The sequence below is a fragment of the Monodelphis domestica genome, chromosome 4 (assembly GCF_027887165.1).
Source record: "Monodelphis domestica isolate mMonDom1 chromosome 4, mMonDom1.pri, whole genome shotgun sequence".
Lineage (NCBI taxonomy): Eukaryota > Metazoa > Chordata > Mammalia > Didelphimorphia > Didelphidae > Monodelphis > Monodelphis domestica.
Window position 1 is genome coordinate 275,159,071 of NC_077230.1, and position 23,638 is coordinate 275,182,708.

General features: G+C 42.9%; 1 protein-coding gene across 3 annotated transcripts; it reads right to left on the reverse strand.

Moving 5' to 3' along the window:
• Positions 1-10,562: 10,562 nt before the first annotated feature.
• Positions 10,563-23,598, reverse strand: RPUSD4 (RNA pseudouridine synthase D4). Of its 3 annotated transcripts, none has more exons than XM_007495093.2 (7): positions 23,410-23,598; positions 17,711-17,876; positions 14,447-14,627; positions 12,629-12,722; positions 12,406-12,550; positions 11,906-12,003; positions 10,563-11,248 (listed from the first exon to the last, which is right to left on the reverse strand). In XM_007495093.2, exons 1-7 carry the CDS (start codon positions 23,596-23,598, stop codon positions 11,048-11,050), a joined length of 1,074 nt encoding a protein of 357 aa, XP_007495155.1. In that variant the 3' UTR covers positions 10,563-11,047. The 3 variants fall into 3 exon arrangements, with proteins under 3 accessions (XP_007495155.1, XP_001372198.1, XP_007495156.1); XM_001372161.4 differs by having other exon boundaries at positions 14,426-14,627; XM_007495094.3 differs by lacking the exon at positions 11,906-12,003 and having other exon boundaries at positions 14,426-14,627.
• Between the last annotated feature and the right edge of the window lie 40 nt (positions 23,599-23,638).

Below are 23,638 nucleotides of genomic sequence, written 5' to 3' on the forward strand. Positions count from 1 at the left end.
ATGATGGAGTGTGAGAACCTTCCTCTTCCAGTGTGCCCCTTAAGGGAAGGCAGCGAGGGGCTGGCCCTGGCACCTTGCATTTCCTACAAGGCAACCTCTCCCTCCGGTGGCCAACCAGATCTACCACCTGGGATGGGGAGACCTTCTGGGGCAAAGAGGAGCCACCTTCCCCTCCATCTCAGGCTTTCCGTCTCCTGCCGGGCTTGTCCCTTGAGAGAAGAGGAAAGTTGGAGCAGAACAGGACTTCTTTCTCTTGACTTGCGGGTCTGCTTTTCATCTCCCTTTTCCTGCCTATTCACCCTTTTGAGAGGAGTACTGAAGTGGGGCTCCCCATCCGAAACCCCACTTACCTCCAGCCCAATCTCCAACCTCCTGGAAAGAGGAGTTGGGCCCACCCCTCCGTGATGAGCATTCCTATGTTCTCAATAAATGATCCAAGAGGTTGGAACGGACTTCAGAGGTCATTTCATCCAACCCAAATCCCGTAAAAATCCCCTCTAAAGCATCCCCAAAGAAGCAGCGCCCGTCTTCCTGATCACCTCCCTTCATTGAGGGACCACTCAAGGCAGACCAGTCCATTTTTGCACAGCTCTCGTTGTTAGGAAGTTTTTGTTAATATCAAGGTTAAATTGACGTCTCCTAAACGTCCATCCAATAGTCATTGATCGGTTGTTAGGGTGCCTGGAGAAAACTCTGCGCCACACTGTGACAGAGGAAAACTTTTCCTGCTATTATCCTCTTTGGGTTTTGACCCTTCCTAAGACCCAGAAACCTGCCAGGACCAAAAAAAGACCTATGTGGGAGCTCTGAACCCCTGTAGAGGGATTGTAACCCAGAAAAATAGAGCCTTTCTTCCCTGGCCCAGGGTTGACTGTCTGAAGCCACTTGCTAGGCTGAGGGCTCCAGGCTGACTTCTGGACAGTCCCTGGGGGCTCTGGGGGAAGGGGGTGATAGGGGGCTGCTCTTTGGGAAAATAATGAGGCAATTAAAGGAGCCAGAGAACAGTTCCAGATGTACCGTTTTACTGCTGAGATAATGCCCATATAATGCTAATAAATATGCACTTCGGGGAGAGAGGCTGAACACAGCTGCTGCAGCTGTCAGGCTTCTGCTATTACTCGGCCTCATGGTTTTGAAGTCAGCTGGGCTGGACTCGTGGCCTGGGTTCGCTGCCTTTTTCAGGCCCAGACCCTTGATGGAGGCTCAGTTTTAGAACCTCAGAGTCTCAGGAGGGCTTGGGGATGGGCCTTCAGGGCAACTCTGCCCCTGCCCGTGTGGAAAAGGATGAGGTTCATGTTTTCAGTGGCTTTGGCTCTGCAGGACCTTCCCTGCCGAGGGGCTAGGCTGCCCTGCAAGACCAGCGAGTTCCCTCGTGAAAGCCACCTGGTTCCCCCCATCCATGGGAATGGCTCCCACCAGCTGGCCTGAATTCTTTTGTAGTCCCTGGCATATTAGACTGGGAAACTGACCTCCTGGCAGATATTGCCTGGGCTGGCATTCTACCAGAGGAGGGTTTCTGAGGAGTGGGCCGGGACAGAGAGGCACCAGGCCAGAACTCTTGGCACTGATTTCCATTTATTTAGTCCAAAGAGGCCTCAGGGCACCCTCTTGCCCTCTGAGTCCTGCTGTCAGGAGAGAAGCAACTGACCACAATCAGTCCAAAGCAAGAGGAGAACTCAGGTGCCATGCTCCTCATGAAGACCACGTTCCCCGTCCTGCTCTTCTATTCTCCCAAGGGGCCGCCAGCTCCCCTCTCCTTTTATCTGGCATCTCTATCAGGGGTCCTGAGTCACTCGGCTTCTCCACGAGATCGCTGGAGCCCTTAGTGGCACTGACAGCTCTTGTCACGGGCCCTGGGGGCCTCATTAGTGCCGGGAGAGGCGAGGACAACTTAATTCAGTGCCCCAGACACCGAGCGGCCTGCAGCTGCTAGGGGGAGGGCACGGGGCAGGGGCAGGGCCTGGAGCTGCTGACTGACCAGGCAGGGCACAGAGGTGGTCTAGAGAGCTCCCACCTGCCTCCCCTCTCCATCCTCTCTCAGCTTGCCCTTCAGAAACAAAGGCACCTGTGTTTCCCCCTCCCCTTCCCTGCCACAACCTGCAATCCCCTCTCTCAACTCTCCTTCCAACTCTGACCTCTCCATTCCCCTCACGCCCCTTCCCGAAGTCTGATAACAGGCCCTGATGGCAGCTAAATTGTCCCAGGTTGAGTGATGCCAGGCAGTGGAGGGAGGAGAGCTGCGGACGTGCTCTCCCTGAGAGCTTCCCCTCGAGGCAGGGATGCAGACGGGGGCTTCTGGTTCTTTAGTCCCATGGACAGAAGTAAGTCTCCCCAGGAAAGCAAGTCCCACAACTTCTCTCCCTGGATTGACCTCCATGAAGCCTTTGGGTCTCACAAAACAAACAATGCCACATTTGGAAGAAGTGGGGAAGGGGACAAAGTTATTAAGCACCTACTGTATGCCAGATACGGTGTTTATATTTTACATATCTCATTCGATGCTCCCCATAACCTGGGATATTATTGTTATGCCCATTTTATAACAGAGAACGGAGGCAGAAGAGATGAGGTGACTTGCCCAAGCTCCATCTTTCTGACAGCGCCGCCTCGCGGCCCAGAGCTCCTGCTTCAGTCGCTTGGTGGCAGGTGTCTTTGGCCAAGTCGGTACCGTCTGTTTCCCGACTTGTAAAACGAGGGCGCTGGGCGCAGTGGCCTGCGCAGGCCCTTCCGCATCTCAATCCTAGACTACTAGAAGCAGAGCCAACGCATGGCCTCCTGTTTCTCCTCCTTCCCCAGTCCCTGCGGGGCAGCTGGCTCCCCTGCACAAGGAGGACGTTTGGGGAGGAATCCTCCATCTCACCGCTGGGGCAGATGATAGGGCTGGGGGATGCACACATCTCGGCTCCATTCCCAGAGGAGCTCTGAGGGCCAGAAGAATGAGACTTCCTCCTTTAGCTCCTGCACTCCAATCTCTACAGAAGCCTGGTGTCCCCACCTGTGAAACCAAGAGAATTTTCCCTCCCTTTCTCTTCCTCTCCTTCATCTATCCCAGGCACTGGGTCCAAGGAAACCAAGGCTCGGGGAAATTCATTCTGATTTCTTTTCTCCGCTACAGGCTCGCCCCCACCTCTCACTTCCACAGCAAGGCTTTAAGGCCTGGACTGGGCCTTTGCTGGCATCCTGGTGTAAGGGAGGAGGGGAGGGAGTATGAGAGGAAGAAGTGGGGGGGAGGAGGTGGAACAGGAGGTAGGAGCAAACCTGGCTTATAACTCCAGAAGAAAACTCTTCTGGAAAATTCTGTAACTCTAGACAGGAAAAAGGCCAGACTCATGGCTGGGCTGAACAGAGCTGGCAGCCGTTCAGGGCCTGGATGCAGAGAGGCCCAGGCGTAGAGGGGAAGAATGCAGCACACTGGGGATGCTGGCAGAGAAGGCAGCAAGCGGGGGGTTCCCTGCAGCAGGGGGCTCTCAGGCCAACTCCCCATCCTTCTGCCTTCCCCCTTGGACTCTGTCAGCTTTCTCCCACCCCTCAGTCTCTGTATGGGGTGTTCCACAAGTGGCAGAAATATCATAAAGCCTTCTGACCTAGGCCTGAGTTCCCTCTCTTCAACCCCCCAACCCCCACACTCTATTGATCACCAGTCTCTGTTCCCCAAACTTCTCCCTTCCCAGCTCCCACATCTTCCAAGGGCTGTCAAAACCAGGCTCAGGGCAGCGATACCCCTGGAAGGGGGATGCAGGCTGGAGACACTAGACAAGGAGAAAGACTGGGGTGCTTGGTGGGGCCCACAGGCTGGGGCAAAGGGAAAACTGGCTAGAAAAGACAGGAAGATAAAAGGGGTGAGGAAGACAAACTGGCGTCTCCCCCCATCAGAGGCCCAAGATGGAAGAAGAGATTGTCTCCAGAACCCCCCCCCCCCAGCTCCAGTGTCCTACTCCTTTCCTGACCCCTGCTGTTTAGATCAAAGTGGGGACCCTTCCCCATGCTCCGCCCCCTAAATTGAGCCGGGCCACCACTCGCAGGGCCTCCGAAGTTGTTGATGGACAGATGGTAATAGCTTCCTGGCTGCTGAAAGGTGGTTTGGGCATCCTGAGCCTCAGCACTTTCACTGCATCCCACTCCAGGGCAGGGATAGCTATAGCTACGCTATCTTCTTGCATCCTCGTGGGTTCACTCAGGCAGGAGTTCTTGATGGGGGCAGGGGGTGTCCATGGACTAGATTTGTGGGGAGATGGGTCCTTGAACGTGGATGGGGAAAAAACTGACTTATTTTCACTAACCTCTAACTGAAATGAGGCATTTCCTTCCATTATGAATGTAGACAACAGAATGCTCTTTTGAGAGGGGGTGCTCAGGGTTCATCAAGTTGCCCAAAGAGGCTCATGACTTGGAAAAAGGCAAGAAGCTCTCCTCTAGGGAGAGTTCTGATAGGTTAGAGCTTGGAAAACACAAGGAACCAACTATAAAACCATACTGATTCTTTTGGGGGGCTGCCTTTGCCTTAATAACCATACAAAATTTTCTCCCTCTCCCCTTGGCCTTCCAAAAAGTCTTAGTTTTGTCATCTATAAAACAGAGATGACATTTGTACTATGTATCCCAGAGCTATTATAAGGAAAAGGTGCCTTGTAAAGAGCTATGGAAACATGAGTTTTTGTTGTTATTCTGACAGAGGGACTGACTATGGGGTTAAAATATAAGGGAAAGAGAGGCAAATGGAAGAGGAAAAGGGAAAATATTTTAAGTACTCACTCTCTCAATCTCAGAAATGGTATAATGGAATTAAATTAACATCACTGATGGATTATCCATGTGTGAGCACTGGTCTAAATATTGTGGGAAGAAAGGGATGTGGCATTCTCTGCCTTCAGTAAACTAACAGACTAACTGAGGGGTCCAGAGCTTAGGGCTGGGGCAAGAAGGCCGAGTCCCTAATATTATATAAAATAATAGCATTCAAGAATTAGAAGGAACCCCTCTACCTCAAATAGGAATCTCCTATGCATCATTCCCAACATGGGATCACTAAGTGTCTGTTGGAACCCCTCCAGGAATGAGATATATATATATATGTATATATATATATATATGTATATATATATATATACAGTTAACACTTGAGGTGGTCTATCTTGCTACTGACAACTAAATGTTGGGAATTTTTTTTTTCTGTGATGTCAAAATCTACCTAAATAGATCTTCTACTGATTGGTCCTGATTTTGCCTGTCACACAAGTCCAATCCCTCTTGGACAATCAAATTCGGCAAATAAATGTCAACCCTTCAAATATCTAAAAGCAGCTATCCTTTCCATGCCTCCCACTTCCTAAGCTAAACATCCCCAGTTCTTTCAAATGATCCTAAGATGGCATGAACTATATCACCACCTTGGTTGTGCTCATCCAATGAAAGCCATGTAGTAGGTGGATGTTGATGTCTTCCTTAAAAAATGGCACTCAGATGAACAATACTCCCGATGAGGTCTGGAAGGCATAAGTATAAATTAATTTCCAAAATATGTAACCATAGAAACGATCCCAACAACAACCATGTACAACTCTCTCCTTTCCCCACATTTATATATATATATATATATATATATATATATATATATATATATATAAAAGCATTCACTGTTTCACAAAATAGGCATGTCCTTAAAGTCATATAAATTGAAAGTTTTAAAGACTGAATTACATTTTAAATATACTCCTGGATAGTCTCTTCTAAAATGTAAATTATTATCCTTTAATTATATAACTTTAGATTCTCTGACTCAAGATTTTCTAAAACCAGCATTTATACACATATATATGTTAAGCATTTGAATTATAGGTGAAAACAGAACCATGCACCCCAAGGAAAAGAAGTTATGCAAGAAGGAAAACAGGAATGACTGGAGAGCCATAGAATCAGAAGGAATAAATATTTATTAAGTACTTACTATGTAACAAACAATGTGCTAAGCATTTAAAAAAATATTCCATCATTTGAACCTCACAATAAGCGTGTGAGGTCAGTGGTATTATCATTCCCTTTTTACAGTTGAGGAAACAGGCAAAATGTGGTAAGTGACTTGCCCAGGGTCACAAACCTAATAAGATCTGAAGCCAAATGCTCAGGTCTTCTTGACTCCAGACCTAGCACTCTATCCATTAAGCCACCTTACTGGTAAATCACAGTATCACAGATGAGAATTGGAAGGGACCTCATTTCAAACATGACAACTCCTTAAAGAGAGGTCAATTGGGGACAGCTGGGTGGCTCAGTGGATTGAGAACCAGGGCCAGGGATGGGAGGTACTGGGTTCAAATGTGACCTCAGCCACTTCCCAGCTGTGTGACCCTGGGCAAGTCACTTGACCCTTATTGCTATAAGCAAATGAATGAATAAATAAAGAGGTTAACTGACTTGCCTAGGGGCACACAGCTATTCAGGCTTCAAGAGAAACACTAGAATAGAGTTGAAAGAGGGAGATGCCACTAAAAAAAAAAAAGAGGGAAAGCCATTCCAAGGAAGACCAAAAGTCCCATGGTGTGTGTGTGGAAATAGCGAGCAAATATGGAGCAAGTTTACCTGTTTGGACCAAATGAACGAGACTGAACCCTGTGGGGGGGAAAGCCCAGCTCCCACGGGGTAGGTAAAAGTCTTTTAAGCACTAAACAATGGCCTGATCCGAGTCTTGTCTCAGAGAAAGATCCCATTTCTAGGCTGGGTTCTCTACTTTTAGATCTGTTCGAGATGGTCGGGGGCTGCAGAGCCCCAGACAAAGCAGGCTGGCCATTAAGAGCAGCACCAAGATCCAGGATGCTTGCTGTCCTCGCTAGGCCAGGAAAGCGTGGAGTACTGCTGCCCCCTGGTGGCTGCCCCAAGGTGTGCGACTGGCTTCCCCAGGAACTCGGCAGGGGGTCACCCTCCATCTCCTCTGGGAACACAGGCTTAATAAAGGAAGAAGCGAAGCGCTCAGGCCGAAATACCCAGAGCACGGTCCGGAGGAGTCCTAGTGAGAAGGGGAACACGAATCCTGGTCGGTTTTCATCACAAACCTGACTTGTGGCCTTTGCCTGAAGGGCGGCAGAAGCTGTGAATCCAGGGCTGTGCAGGCGTGCAGGACGGGCCGCTGTAAATCTGTCTCCAGAAGGGAATAGAGTTTTGTGTTTGCTCACCCCTGGATAGGGAACAACAGTAGCTGTTACTATAGAAACTGTGATGCAGCACAGGGTCCAGGCCAAAGGCAGGAAGTGCTTCAGGTAAACTGATTTAGACCTGAGAAGTCGCCTTATTCTGGCACTCATCTTAGAACCAAGGAAATAGGGCCAGAGGTAGAAAACCTCGCCTTAAGGTCTCTAAGCAAGTCGGTGGCAGAGGCAGGACTAGAAATCGGTCCTGGACTCTTGCTCCAAAGCTCTTTCTGGGACCTGGGGCAAGCGCTAAAAGGCAGAAAAAGAAAAAGGTGGCTGAGGGCCTCGTGGAAACTGTTATCACTCTGCTCGTTCCACCCAGAGCCACAGCCTATCCCATAACAGACCCCCAAATGAATAAGGGTATGAACTCAATCCCAATTTGGTTAGCTACAACTCACTCATTTACTTCTTTGTCCCTTGGAAGCCAGGTTCCATTGAGTCCTTGTGTCTGGGCCTCTACTCTCCAAGAACTCTATCTGGAAAATCTTGTGGTCCCCTGAGGCTACTCTTTGATGACATTTGCTTTCTCCTCCCAACAAACAGGATTATAGGATATAACTTGTTTCTGAAGGGAATTCTAAAAGAAAGTTCCACTTTAAGTGATAAGCTTAGGAGCAGCTGGTCACTCAGTGGATTGAAAGCTATCCACTCAGTGGATAGGAAGTCCTGGGTTCAAATTTGACCTCGGATTTCTTTCTTAGCTGTGTAACCCTGGGCAAGTCACTTAACCCTTACTGTCCAGCCCTTACTGCTCTTCTGCCTTGGAACTGATCCTCACTACCAATTCTAAGACAGAAGGTAAAAGGGTTTAAAAAATAAAGTAAAATAAATGATAATTTCCCAGGCATAATAATCATCTTGACCTCTAAGTTTGGGTTATACTGACATTACTTAACAGTCCTACATTAAACTTTCCTTTATTAAGGATATGAGATAGTACTGGCATGAGCCTCCAATCACTGATTCAATGCTACCATAGCAGCTTTGGTAGACAGTCTTTATATGAGATAAAGAGTAAGGAAGTAAGGAAGGAAGACCAGAGTTCAAATCCTGCTCCAGACACTGCCAAGTTGGGTGACCTAGGCAAGTCATCTTCTTTTGTCTTGGTTTCAGTTTCTTCGTCTGTAAAAATAATAGCATCTACCTCACCTAGTTGTTCTGAGATCAAAGGAAATAACATACATAAAGGGCTTTCAAAATGTAAAGTGCTAAATGCTAGCTATTATTTTTTTTAAATCCCTTATCTTCCGTTTTAGAATCAATGGCATGTATCGGTTCCAAGGCAGAAGAGTGGTAAGGGCTAGGCAATGGGGGTTAATTGGCTTGCCCAGGGTCACACAACTAGGAAGTGTCTGAGGCCACATTTGAACCCAGGACTTCCCATCTCTAGGCCTGGCTCTCAATCCAATGAGCCACCTAGCTGCCCCCTAGCTATTTTTTTAAAATCTCTTTCTGAGCCTCCATTTCTTCCCTCCATGAAATGAGGATAATATCTGTAGCACCTATAGTGTTGTGAGACTCAAGGAAGATAATATATATAAAACGACTTGCAAACTATAAAGTGCTATGTAAACCTTAGTTTTTGTTATGTTATTAATGAATTTCCCAAATTATTTAATCACTTATCTCCCTTAGATTTCTTTCATTTCCCTATTAGACTCCATCAATCTCTGCTTTCTAATAGTGCTCTCTCCCTTTCTGACAGAATGCCTATTCCTGTGCTCCTAGGTCTCACAACATAGTACTTTTATTCAGAAGAATGCAGGTTTTATTTAAAATACTCCAAATATGGTCAGGAATTAAGGAATGTGAAAGTATCTGAGCAAAAAGTAAAGCCCTCTTCTGTTAGACAAACAATTCTGAGTAATTAGGCACTATGGTAATGGGCACCATGGAAACAGTGAAGAAGGGGGCTTAGAAAGATGTTTGTATTAGAGGCACAGAGAAAGCACATAACAGCTGCAGGGGGGAAGGGGATTCTCTCCCCCCATTATGCTACCACTCTTCCATCGCTGGATTTAGCCAAAAGTAATGTGAGGTGCATTTGGCTGCAAGAAATAAGCTGCCTCTAACTAGGCCTGAATGCGCAAAGTCCAAGAGAATTTCTATTTCTGGATGAGTTCAAGATGTCTGTTTTCTTCTTTCAGACCTAGAGAAGAAATATGGCTCCCATATCAGGTCCAATCAAGAAAAAATGAAACAGAAATACCTGCATAACTACAGATTTGCAGACAAAGTAAAGATTAGATTGGGCATAAGCAACAATACTGTCTTAGCACTGGACAGTTAATTAAAATTTTTTTCATACCTATGAACACATGTGAAAAATTCCTGGAATCCCCCAGAACTCCCAGAACAGCCCATTCCCCTTGTTTCCTCATTATTCCTAAACAGAACAGCCAATGTTGAGAGCTTCATACCCCATAAATACTATTGAAACAGCTCTTTTCCATCACCTTTCATAGCCCCCATATCTCCAAAGTGCATATGGAAAGCCCAAAGAGGCAGATAGTTTGGGCAATGCTAAGGAGAGCAGAAGTTTACAAGAAGAGGTAAATGAACTGATTCCTTGAGGAAGAGAGACACCTTTCAAAATAGTTTGTAAAGTCAAACAAACCCTACAGGATGAGTGAGTGCATTCAGCTCTGTTGTAAATTTTGGGAAGCTCTATAGAAGCTATTTTTGCATTTCCTTTCACTGTCTCTTTACAGAAGAATTTCAAAACAGTAGAGCAGATACCAAAGACAAAGAATAGAGCTATAAGATGATAGGCCAACTTGCACTGAAATGGTCGAGATGATCAGGAAAAGGACTTAGGGCTTGGAGCTTGCAAGATGGCAAAGATGGAGATGCCAGAAAGAAAGACAATGATGACAATGACATTCATATTTAAGGCTTTAAATAGTATGCCATACTAGCCATCAAGGTAATCTGGGAATCTGGAAAAGGAGAGTTCCTTATTGCAGAAATAGAGAAGTATGATACCTCTAAAAGTCCTTCTAGAGAATGACACATAAGAGAGACACCCGAGAGGCTGTATGGATGAAACCTAGGGCAGCCAGGTGGCACAGTGGATATAGCATGTTGGGACTGGAGTCAGGAAGACCCATCTTCAACTTCAAATTTGGCCGTTGACACTTATTTGTGACCCTAAACAAGTCACTTTATCCTGTTTGCCTCACTTTCCCCATCTGTAAGATAAGCTGCAAAAGGAAGTAGCAAACCACTCCAGCATCTTTGCCAAGAAAATTCCAAAAGGGATTATAAACAGTCAGACACAACTGAACCACAACCACCACCATGAAACCTGTTGCCCAGCACAGCAGATTAAGTCATGATGGGCATTTAAGCATAAGAACTTTCATGGTAAGTAGCCTATAGGTTTAAATAAGAAATTTATTGTGGGGTTATATAATTCTTGGTTCTTGTTTCTGTCCTTGGGAACTATTCACATGTAATTCTGCCAATTTATACACGTTTCCCTACCTTTGCTAGATTATTCCATTTCAATGAAGTGAAGGGGTAATACAGTCCCTCAAAACAAGCATCTCCACACCCTGCTGACCTCATCAGAAAATTAGCTTTGTTTTACATGGGAGACCTTGAGACAACTATGATTCTATAGCTCATCATAGCAAATGTCCCTTGTAAGTACAGATACTGGATTCTAATTCAACTGGAACATCAACCCAGCCAGTGGCTCCAACTTCAAAGACAACAGTACTTCAAAGAAAATAAAGATCTCTTCTTGGAAGACACCTCTTTAAACCTCTTGGCTTCACAGAATATTGGCTTAAAGGAGTTCAAATGAAAAATTGTCTAGTTGTTCCATACTGAGTACTTTTCAGTACCTCACTTAAATTTCAATCTTTCTCAGGGATTTCCAGTCCTAGACGTAATAAAGAATGCAGGAAGTACCGGGGAAGCTTGCAAACCAAGTTAAGCTCCTCACTCTCAGGGCCCAGAGGAGGAAGGGTCAGCTGCTGGGCATGCAGGTGGAGAGGAAGGTAACGGGTCTTTGCCTGTTCCAGGCCCAGTTTCTTCAGGATGCCAACAGATAGCTTCTGTATAAGAGAAAAGAGATGCCCATTAAAAAGGATAGTAGGAAAAGCCTGAAAACCTCTGCTCTAAGGACACCACTCCTCAAACCTTCCTAAGAGACAGAATAATTGTTAGGCCTCTTTCTTCCAGACTAGGCCTGGGAAGTGACTATGTATAGTTCCAGGCTCTTACATCCAGAAGTTATAGCAGATAAGAAACTTTCATTTGCCACCCATCTGGTTGTAAGTCTTTCAAAAGGAATGGGTTCTAACAGTCTTGCTGAATTCTATGGCTCTTCAGCAGTGATGTGAAAGGCTGCTATTAACTTTCAGAGACCCAAAATTAAAACTGAGAATGAATGGAGCAGGAAGGCTTTCCTGATTAACTCTACACAAATTCTTGCCCTGTCCTGCCCCACATTGCTCTCGATGCATTTTTACAAAATACACAATAAATGCCTGCTGTTTGAACATCTAACTCCTCTATATTTGAGCATAAGCTTCCCAAGAGCAATGATTGCCTATTCTATATTCCTCAAATGTCTAGTCCAATATTCAACACCAAAAGGACATTTAAGAACCCTTTGCTGATTGACTTGGGGTTCAGACCCACTGGACCCAAACCAAAATCTTTCTTTTTCCCATTTTGGGATGTTTTGGGAGAAGCCGTGGCCCTCTTACCTGGGGTGCCAGTTTGTTCCAGTCAGAATATTTGTGATCCCCAAGGACTGGACACCCTAATCCAAAGGCTAGGTGGACTCGAAGTTGATGCTTCACCCCTGAATAATTGAGGGAAAAAAAACTGCATATCTCCAGAAAAATCTATCTCATTCAAAACATTGATGCCTGTGTCTAATCTTCCTACTAATGGTGAAAACCTTGGGGGTGATGTCTCATTTTATCCCCCCCAAAGTCCAGAACCATGTTCTGTTATTACAAATGCTTAATAAATGTCTGCAAAGTTGTATTGAACTCACCCTGGACATCTAAGAAATGATACAGACTGAGAATCCCTATAGAGCTATCCTGTGAAGACTCTCCCAATGCACACTAGCCAGAGCTCATCGATCTCCTGTACAGGATGTCCCATTGGGGCCTAATGTAGAAGCTTATAACTGCACCAAGACATCTGGAAACACATTCTAGAGGTGCTAACCTGCCCTGGGATAGCAAGACCTCACCTGTGACAGGCTGTAGCTCTAGGAGGGCACAGGTCAGAGTGCTGCTTAGCACCCGATACTGGGTCACAGCAATATGAGCATGCCTGTTTGGACGGACCTTCACTGTCTTCCCATTCTCTAGGCGGTAGTTGGGTGCCAATGTCATCTAAAGCCAGAGGGATCAAGAGATGACTTCAAGGGAATGAGATGAAAAGAAAGTTCTACACACAAGAAGTCTACCCACCTTATGGTGTTGCTGCTGGCCTTGCACCTCCTTCTCGATGATCGGGATATCAATCATCCCTGCAGATGGCATGGGAACCCCCACACATATGGCCCTGGGGGGAGAGAATAGAGCACTGCATTACACATTCCTACCTAATAGCAGAGATGGGAGGCCTTGCTAAAGGGAGTACAGGGAGGGAAGACTGCAGTCCACAATTAAACTATCAGTCCACACCTGAATCTGTACAGTCTTTAATATTTAGGATGCTTAGATAGTACAAAGTCAATCACAATTGACCATTTATTAAATGCTTTTTTTTAAATGAGGAAGATGATGACAGCAGGATTGGAGGGGCTAGTCCCACCTTCCTGGCTAGAAAGAATACCAAAAAGAACTGTTCTACAGTGGGGGAATAAGGCTTCCCTCTCATCAGCTCACCCTTCTATGTAAGTTTAGGCTTCTCTCCTGACAAAAGAGTATTCTATTAGCTAGGTGGTCCCTCAGAACGAAGAGTTCAAAGAAGAGCAGATGGTTTTTCATCACCACTGGTCCACCCTAAGGAATGCATTACTAATATGGCCTGCAGGCAGATAGGAATCAACATCTTTTTGATCTTCACTTCCCAAAGGGCAAGTTCCTCTAGGGTAGGGTTTTTTTTTTAAACCCTAACCTTCCATCTTAGAATCAATACTGTATATTGGTTCCAAGGCAGAAGAGTGGTAAGGGCAAGGCAATGTGCCCAGGGTCACATAGCAAGAAAGTGTCTGAGGTCAAATTTGAACACAAGACTTTTCATCTCTGAGCCTTGTTCTCAATCTACTGAGTACCAAGCTTCCTGCTAGGGCAGGGCTTCTAAAGAAGGGGCCACAGATAAGATGTTTGGGGGTTCTGTGAACTTGGATGGGAAAAAAAGGATATCTTTATTTTCTCTAACTTCTAATTACTTAAAAGAATGATTTTGAGAACGGGATCATAGGCTTCATCAGACCATCAAATGAGTCCATGGCACAACATGTCCTTGCCCAAGAGCAAGGACTAAATCCTAGGAAAGGTAATGGATGTGTAAATCAGTATGTCTAATATACCTCATTTAAGAGTGTAAACCTATAGGAAGTTCTATTCCATTTGTAAGGACTGATGCAAACTACAGTCACTATAAATATCTTAAAATCCTGTTTTGATAAAGGGAAGATGCCCATTCACTCCAAACTATCCACAATTGTTCTTCTGGTGGTAGCAAAAAATGGAGGGAAAATCAGATGTCATTATTTGGGGAATGTGTGAACAAACTGTAATATATGAATGTAATAAAATATTATAATAGAATAAAAATCAATTTGAATTGAATATGAAGAATTCAAGGAATCTTAGGAAAACATGTATAGTGATATATAGTGAGGTAAACATAGTAGCCCAATAACATGAAAACAACACTAAAAGACATGACAACATAGGACAATGCAAAAGCCAACCTGAACCCAAAGGATGAAGCACTACCTTCCTCCTATTGCTAGAAGAGCTGGTAATATATTATGATTATGTAAGGAAGCAAGAAATTATGTGTTATCAGAAAGTTACTCTATCAGTCTTTTTTTTAAAAGATAAATTTCTATTAAAAAGGGTTCTATTGGGGGGGGCAGCTATTGGGAAATGACAGTGAGGGACTCTTAAGTTTCTTGAGGGGACGGGAACATTTTACATTTGTTTGTGCCTAAAATAATATCTTGCACACAACAGGAGCTCAATAAACATTTGCAGGGTGAATGGACAAAAAGCAAGTCTTTCATCTGAATTCTGTCCCAATGTTATTCCTACCAGTATTTCTTTGTCACTTGCCGAGTTTTAAACAACTCTTGGACTTGGTGAGCCATCTCTTTGTCCCGTGCCAAGATCATCACCCCTGTTGTCTCCTTGTCCAGGCGATGGCAAAGGTGCAAAGGCTCTGCTTTGTGGCCAAATAGCATCTTAGCCAAGATAGGCAGGATATCAGTGATACAGCTCTTGACCCCTGGGCCACCTGTGAAGAGGGTAGAACAAAAAGGACTAAATAACAGCAACAAAAAAGTAAAAGATTCTACTTAGAGATAACACCTTCTCTTGGGGGGGGGGGGAGGGGAAGGCTGTTGCCTTTAGTCATCAAAGGACCTTAGTAAGGACAAGTTGTTCTCCTTACTCTACTTAAAGCAACCTTATTTCATGGTCCTTAATTTGTGGGGCAGGGGACAAAGAAGAAGTGACTATGTTTAAGATCTGAAATCCTATTTGAAAAATGTAAAATTATTTTTCTCTGTTCAAAGCTAACACACTATTCATTCTCTAGCTCTGAATGTTCCCTCACCATAACCTTTAATGATTCTCCTTCCCATCCTTTAAAATTATGCTCAAAGAGTAGCTAGGTAGCACAATGGACAGTGCCAGGTCTGGAGTGAGGAGACCTGGATTCAAATCTAGCTTCAGACACTTCCTAGTTGTGTAACTCTGGGCAAGTCACTTACTTAGCCCCAATGGCCTGGCTCTTACCACTCTTCTGCCTTAGAAGCAATATTTCTAAGATGAAAGGCAAGGGTTTAAAAAAATTTATGCTCAAAACTTACCTCCTTTTAACTCCTAACTAATGTCATCAGTCATTACTGATTACTTAATTCAGTCCCATGTGTTCAAACTTCAGCTTTCTGTAGACAACTCCCAGATTCAAATATCTAGTCTCAGCCTTTCTAAAGGCTTTCACTTTTACTTTCACCAAAGGCACCTCAAACTCAACATATCCAAAACAGAAATAATTTTGTTCCCCTACTTCATCCCCAAACCTAGCTCTCTTCCTAAATCCTCTATATCTTTTAAGGTATGAATATTCTTCCAATGAACCAGCTTTGCAATATTGAAATCATTTTTAGTTTGTTCCTCTCCCTATATCCAAATCAGTTGCTATGACATATCAATTCTAATTCTACAATATATCAGTCTGTCAGTAAATATTTATTAAGCACCTACTATGTGTCAGACATTGTTTGAAGTCTTATGGATACAAAAAAGAGGCAAAAAATCCCTGCTTCAAGGAGCTCACAATTTGATGGGGAAGACAAGCAACAAATAAATGTTCACCTGGATTGTGAAGAGCTTTGAATGCCAGGGATTTTGTGTTTCATCCTGGAGATAACTGGGAGTGACCAGAGTTTAAAGAGTAGGGGGTTGATATGGTTGGAGTTGTACTTGAGGTAAATCATTTTGGTAGCTGAATGGGAGGGTAGACTGGAGTGAAGAAAGACTTAAATCAGACCAACCCACAATGAGATACTAAAGCAGTCCAGGTGTGAGGTGATAAGGCAGTATTTAGAGAAGTGGGGTATATTTGAGAGATACTGAAAAGGTGGAATTGACAGGCCTCTTGAGACAAACTGAATTTATGGGGGTGAGAGATAGTGAGGAGTTGAAAATGACGACTAGGTTTTGAGCCAAAGAGAGTGGGAAAATGGTGTTGCTCTCAATAGTAACAGGGAAATCTGGAAGGGGAGAGTGTTTAGAAGGAAAGATAATGTGTTCAGTTTTAGACATGTTGAGCTTAAGATGTCTATTGGACATCCAGTTAAAGATGTATGAAAGGTAATTGGAAATGCAGCAGAAAGGTTATAACAGGACAGGTTGAGAATCATCAACATAAGGATGGTAATTAAATCCACAGGTGCTGAGATGATCACCAAGTGAAATAGCAGAGGAGAAGAGAGTCTTGGATAAGGCCTTCATGACTCTTATGGTTAAAGGATGTGAGCAGTATTTCTTTGTGCCTCTTTTACCAAGTTGTTAATTCTCTTTTCATAATTTTCTTCCTTTGTTCACATTTACCTAATTTTTTCTTTACCACTCTTATTTGAGTTAAAAAATAAATTTTAGCTCTTCCAAGAATTCCTTTTGGGCTTGAGAACAATTCACATTCTTCATTGAAACTTTGTTTATAGCTATTTTGACTTAATGGTCTTCTTCCGAGTTTGGTTCTTGATCTTCCCTTTTACCACTGTAGCAATTTTTTTTTTTGTGGTCAAGTTCCTTTTCAGTTAATTTGTTCATTTTTTTCACTCTATTTCTTGATCTTGAGTTCTATTCTAAGTTCAGCATGGAGGGTAAGGGGGGAGACACTTTCTAATGCTTCAGGTTTTTCCCACACAACTCTTTCTAGCACTAGTTTTCAGGGTTTGGAAGTTTTTTGGAAGGTGCTTCTAAGGTGGTATAATATGGGGAAAGGTATGGTCACTGCTTTCCTGGTTTGTATTCTGGTCCTCACTCAGGAAGGGTCCCTGGTACCTTGGGATTGTAATCAATACTACTCCTCAGAGCCTCCACTCCCTTGGGTATGGAAACGATACTGTTCCTCAGAGTTCTCAATTTCTTGGGACTGGAAGTGATATTGCTCCTCATGACTCTGTTCCCTTAGAAGTAGAAGTGACCCTGTTCCCCAGGGTCGTTGAGTCCCTCTGATGAAAAGTCATCCTGTTCCTCAGGGTCCCCACTCCCTCTTAACTGAAACTCTCCATCCCTGAACTCTCAGAAGTAGGTGTAGGCAATGGAGCTGCCAAACTGTCAGGGTTAAATGTTAACCCAGGGGCCTGGTAATCTCTTTCTGGCAGATGCCAGTCTCCTTAAGCTGCTGCTGCTTCTGTTGCTACCATCTAGTCTCACCACTGGTGTTTCATTTGGGTGGCCTTCAGGTCAGCCTATTCTCCAAAGTCATGGGAGCTCAGCTGAGTGTTTCCTCTACTCTACCATTTTGGCTCTACTCTCTTGATTGTTTCTAATATCCTTTCTACTTATAAAAATTCCAGGCGTCTCCTTCAGGAGGCCATCTCTGTTCCTTCTACTTAAAAGTAAGCATTCTCTCACTCAGATTTTGCCAAAATATGCCACATGTCTCCCTCATTCTCATTTTTCTCATCCTTTTATCATTCTTATACATATATGTGCTGCATTCCCTAGCCCCAATAGAATATAAATTTCTTGTGGGTATGAACTGTGTCATTAAAAAAAACTATACCTTTCCACACTTAGCAAAGAGCTTTGTATATATTTGGGACATCATTTTAGTTTATCTTTTCCTTCCCTGATCCTTACCATGCACAGGGAGGCCATAGGGCTTGTTGATGACAATAAGGTCCTTATCTTGATGTAGGATCCCTCTTTTCAGTGCCTTAGACAGTACATTGGGGTGGACATTCTGTAGCTGTTTAGTATAACGTATGAGCTCATGCACTCTCCTCTGAACAGGGTCTCTAGGTACCTGTGAGAGAAAAAAAAGTATCACTCACAATGGCTTTAACTTCCTTCATCATGACTTAGGGAAGAAACAAGACAGATATATATCCAATAATTGGAAAATGACTAATATAGTATGGTAGATCAAAATAATTGCATATAATTACACAATGAGAAATGACAAATACTAAAAAAAAGTAAATATAAAAATATACTAACAAATAATGGCTACAAAATCTCATTCCATATACAGACATTTCAGAGTTTCTTAAGCATCCCCAATTTGGTACTCTAAAATTATCAGATCTGTAACTAATGATGGAGAAGTAAACATACCAATGTAGGAACTGAATCCTACAAATCTTGTATTGCAATTCACATGATAAACATTTGCAAGAAGACCACCTTGAAAACGACTGCATAACTTAGGACTTGACATCAAATGGAGACATTCTCAAAGAATGAACACATAAATGAAAAAGTGTGTTAAGCACTTAATATGTATAATGTGCACAGTAAGAGCACCTTGTGTAGTACCTACCACTTCACACCTGAACTATTACAATAGTCTGTAGACTGTTCTCTGTAAACCTTAAAATTTCTTAGACTTATAAACATTGGAAAATTCACCATTGGGAAATTTCATACTTGAAAAATTTCCTATTGAGAGTGGGAACTCTATTGGAATGTGAACCCCATTGGCATGGGAGGTTCCTCCTCCTCCCTTCTTAAGATTACTTTAGGACAGAAACCTTTTGCTGAACAATGGAAAGGGCTTTGACCTATGCTTAAGCATAGAACAGGAATTTCTTTGAGTCATGATTGATTTTAGAATTGATACAATGGAGATACTTGGAATGACAGAACCAGGTCTTGGAAACTGCAATCTCCACCTACTCAGTCCTAACAGGATTTAGGAAGGGCTGCAGCATAGATCAAAATTTAATTATTCCAATCTCTACCCTACTCAGGGTAACAGGATTTAGGAAGGGCTGTAGCAAAAGATCGAAGATTTAATTATTTGAGAATATGACCTTCAACAGACATGTGCAAAGCCACAGACCTCTGGGCGGTCCTGGGTTAAGCTAGAGCCACCATTGGCACAGGGAAAATGATGGACAGTGATTGGTAGATGTGAGAACTGAGGGGAGGGAACTTGGATGGTTTCCTTAAAGATAGAGGGGTCTGAGGACTGAGGGGTGGTTGGAGAGTTTTTTGGCTCTGAGAGGTTGTGCTGCTCTGAAGGAAGCTGGAGGTGGAGGCCGCTGAGACTGTTTCTCCATTTTGGTCACGTGAGTAATAGGGACTGATCTCCTTTCTTTGCCCCAGCTATCTAAGGGCTTGGGCCTTTTGGCCCAGCCTAAACAGAAGGGGTATTTAAGCCCTATTCCCTTCTCTCCCCTTTCTCTCTCCTTCTCTCTCTCTATCTCTAATTCCTTTCTTCCTCCTGTTTGTAATTAAACTCTATAAAAGGTTGACTGCTGACTTGAGTTTTCATTTAGGAATTACATAGCTGAATTCCTTGGTGACCTTAAATTAATATATATCAGTCTTTTAAAGTGATTTCCTTGTCACATCTCCCTGTCTCAGGGAGTTTCTGTTCCCACTCTAATCCTCCACTCAGCTAACAAAATAATTTTCCTAAAGTGAAGGTCTGACATGTCAGAGGTTCTTAGTCAGCTTTGGTAGTTCCATATTTACTTTCAGGATCAAATGTAAAATGCATTTAGGCTCTTAAAGGCCTTCACAACTTGGTTTTTACCTATCTTTCCAGCCTTCTTTTATCTGTCTTCTCTGCATCTAACGGCAATCTAGCTAGACTGGCCTTCTTGCTATTCCTCACATATAACACGCCATCTCCCATTTCCATGACTTTTCATTGGCTGTCCCCATGCTTAGTATTTTTTCTCTTTTACCTCTGGGCTTCCTTAGTCTTCTTTAAGATTCAATTCAAATTCTATCTTCTGCAAGGGGCTTTTCTCAGACTCCCAACACTTAGTGCCTTCCCTATGAGATTATCTTCCATTTATGTTGTATATATTTTATCTACATGTGTTATCTTACTATGTGAACTCCTTAAGACAGAGATAATATATTTTTTTATGCCTAGCCGCATTTAGCAGCATACAAATAGGAGCAAAGGAGGTGAATAATGTGAGTATTATTGTATGGGTTTATCAATGTACTATTGGCTACAAGACAAAGAGGATATGGGATTGACATGTAAAGGATAGTATAGAGTTGCCTCGGAACCGATACACAGTATTGATTGCAAGATGGAAGGTAAAGGTTAAAAAAAAAAAAAAGAACCTGGATACTATATTGATAGAAATTATCAGGGGAAACTGTCCTGATGTTCTTGAACAAGAGGGGGAAATAGAAACTGAAAGAATCCACAGATCACCTCCTGAAAGAAATACCAAATGTAAAAATCCCAGGACATTTATAGCCAAATTCTGGAACTCCCAAGCCAATGCGAAAGTACTACAAACAGTCAAAAAAAATTTTTTTTTTAAATATTGTGGAACTGCAATCAGAATCACATAAGATCTTGCAGCTTCTACATCAGAAGGCATGGAACATGATATTCCAAAAGGCAAAGGATTTAGGCCGACAACAAAAAATCACCTAAAAATCAACTATCCAGTGAAATTGAGCCTGGCACTCCAGGGGAAGAAATGGATACTGAATGAAACAGAGGAGTTCCAGTGACTCCTAATGAAAGAATAGTAGCTAAAAAGAAAATTCTATGACCAGATTGATACTCAAAAGAAGCATAAAAGGCAAAGAGAAAAAAGTCAAGGGAATCAGTGGGATTAAACTAATCACATCCTAGCATGGGAATGTGTTAAATAGAATACTTAAGATTTCTATAGTATATAAGATACCTAAAATACTCAATACACCTATAGGGAAACAATGAGGTTAAACTGATTACAGTTTTTTTGCTTGGGAAAGTAATAACTAAAATACCTAAGATACTTATGGTACAAGAGGTATTTAAGATACTTAAAATATCTTAAGAGAAACAATGGAGTTAAACTGATTACTATCAAGGTGATATGATAACTAAGATATTTAAGATATCTATGCTACTTGAAGTACCTTAGGACACTTAAGGTACTTAAGATACTTGAGAACTTAATCACTATTAGAACAATGAATCTATAGAATGTCAACAGTAAATTGAATGTGATGGTATGGTATTAAAAAAAATCAAGGCATAAGAGAGTAACACACTGGGAGAGAAAGTAGGGAATAAATTATCTCACATGAGGAGGCATGTTTAAGAATCAATACAGTAAAAGGAAAGTTGGGGAGACAGTAGGCAATACTTGAACCTAGTAAAGCTCTCACTGGAATTGGCACAAAGTGGGAATAATATCCACATTCAGTTAGGTTTAGAAATCTGTCTTACCCAATAAGGAAGTAAGAAGGGGAGAGGGAACAATAAAGGGGAAGAACTAACAAAAGGGAGGGGGAATTTGGAGAGCTGGGTAAAAAGAAGCAAAAACATTTGTGAACTTTCTCTGGCTGAAAGGAGTAAAAGGGAAGGATAAATAAAAGGAAAATAAGATGGAGGGAAACACACAGTAATCATAACTCTGACTGTGAATAAGATGAACTCACTCATAAAATGGAAGTGAATAGCAGAATGGATTAAAAGCCAAGATCCCACAACATACTGATTACAAGAAACTCATTCAAAGCAGTCACACACATAAAGTTAAAAGTAAAGGGTTGGAGCAAAATCTAATATACTTTGGCTAAAATTAAAAAAGCAGGGGTAGCGTTTATGATCTCAGACAATGCAAAAGTGAAAATAGAGCTAATTTTTAAAAGACAAGGAAGGAAATTACATATCCATTGATAAAAGGAACCATGGACAATGAAGTGTAACATCAATATTAAATGTACATGCACCAGACAGATAGCTAACAGGCATTTAATATCAAGAGACTTAGAAGAACCTCTGAGAATCTTTAGTAGATCCCTTGTGGGGGATTTATGGAAGGGCATGGGTAAGAATTATGTGGAATAAGAGTTTATAGATGGGTGGGGATCAATATCATTTGAGGGAGTCCTTAAAAAGGGTTTACAAATCTTAAGTATGGAAGTATACACAAAAGATGTCTTCATCAGAATGGAGAAACCATTAAGCTAGCAAAGATTCTAAGGATGTAAACACTTGTTTTAGTCCTTTCCTTCTATTAATTATTATTTCCTATTTATACTTAATAGTTAACTTTGTATATTATTTATTTGCTTCTTCTCTCTCCCATTACATTGTAAGTTCCTTGAGGTCAGGAACTCTCCTTTGTCTCTTTTTGTATCCCAAGTGTTTAGCACTGTTCTCTGCACATAGTAGGTACTTACTTAATTGTCTACTGATTGATAATTTATTGATGGAAGAGAGAGATACCCTACTGCTAGCAGAGCTATGAATCATTTCAACATTTCTGGAAAATAATTTAGAATTACGAGAAAATTAGTAAACTGTGCATACCCTTTGATCCAGAAATGCCCCTGCAGAAGTTGTCCCAAAAGGTAACTGACAGCAAGAAACCAACCACATGTTAAAAATGTTCATAGCAGCACTGAGTTCAGAAAAAGCCCAATAATTTGCTCTCAGTAATTGGGGAGTGAGTGTGCCAATTAAGGTATATGAATGTAATGGAATATTGCTATCCCATAAGAAATGATGTAGTCAGAGAAACAAGGTAGCACTTGTATGAAGTGGTGGATAGGATCCAAAACAGCACAGTAGTATATACTATCAAAACAAGGTAAATAAAATTACTATGGAGAGGCAACAAAACATAGGTTGGTCAGTGTTAGTACCAAACTATCAAAGTCTAAAAATAGATTTGCCCTCTGTAAAAGGGTGTCAGAATTGTTTTCTTCGGTGTTTTATAGAGGGGCTTGTTTGGGTGGTGGCAAGCATTGGTTGTGTCAAAACAAAACGTATAAACTAATTTTCTCCTTTTTAGCCCAATGTAATGCATTTTTAAAACTGAAATTTAGTTTGGATATTTGTTTTATTTTTCGTTTTTAATAAAATTATTTCATTTATATTTTTTCATTTTTGTTTCTTGGAATGTTTGAATGCCTGTTTTGGGGTTGGTGATTTAGGACTTCATCTGGATAGAAAACTCAGTAATCCAGTGTTAAAGAGTTGCCTAGAGTACCTAGAAGTGACGTTATTGCCCCCCCCCCCCCCCCCCCCGCGCCCCGCCACACACCCAGCATATGACCAAAGCTGGTTTTGAACCCAGGTCTTCCTGAGCATGAAGTTGATACTCTTTCCACTCCCGACAGTGCCTCTGGACAGTGTATAAAGTACTTTTTAAAGAAACGGAGAAGGGTTTGCTGGGTCCATGGTCCTAGAGCAGTACTAACGAGCAGCAGCGGCCAACCATAGAACACCCCGCAGAGCGTCCGCCGCTACTTTGCAACGCTCCTCAGACCCCAGAACTCACAGGGTCATCCCCCACCTCCCCCCGCCCCTACCAGGTGCGCGCACTTCCTCCTGGGATTCGTAGTCTTGACGCCCTCACCTCCTTCTCCTTCGCTTTCTGTTCTTGCTTCTCGGTTCGCAGTTTCTCTGCTAGCCTCTGAGCTGTCAAAGACCGAGCCGCTGCAGTAGCAGAACACGAGCACTTGGATGCGAGGTCGAAGTGCCGCCCCCAAATGCGGCAGATATCCTGGGCCGGGAGGCTCAGCACACTCCTCGCGGACGCCGCCATTTTGCTAGTCAAAGGGGAGGGATCAGAAGCTACTGGAGGC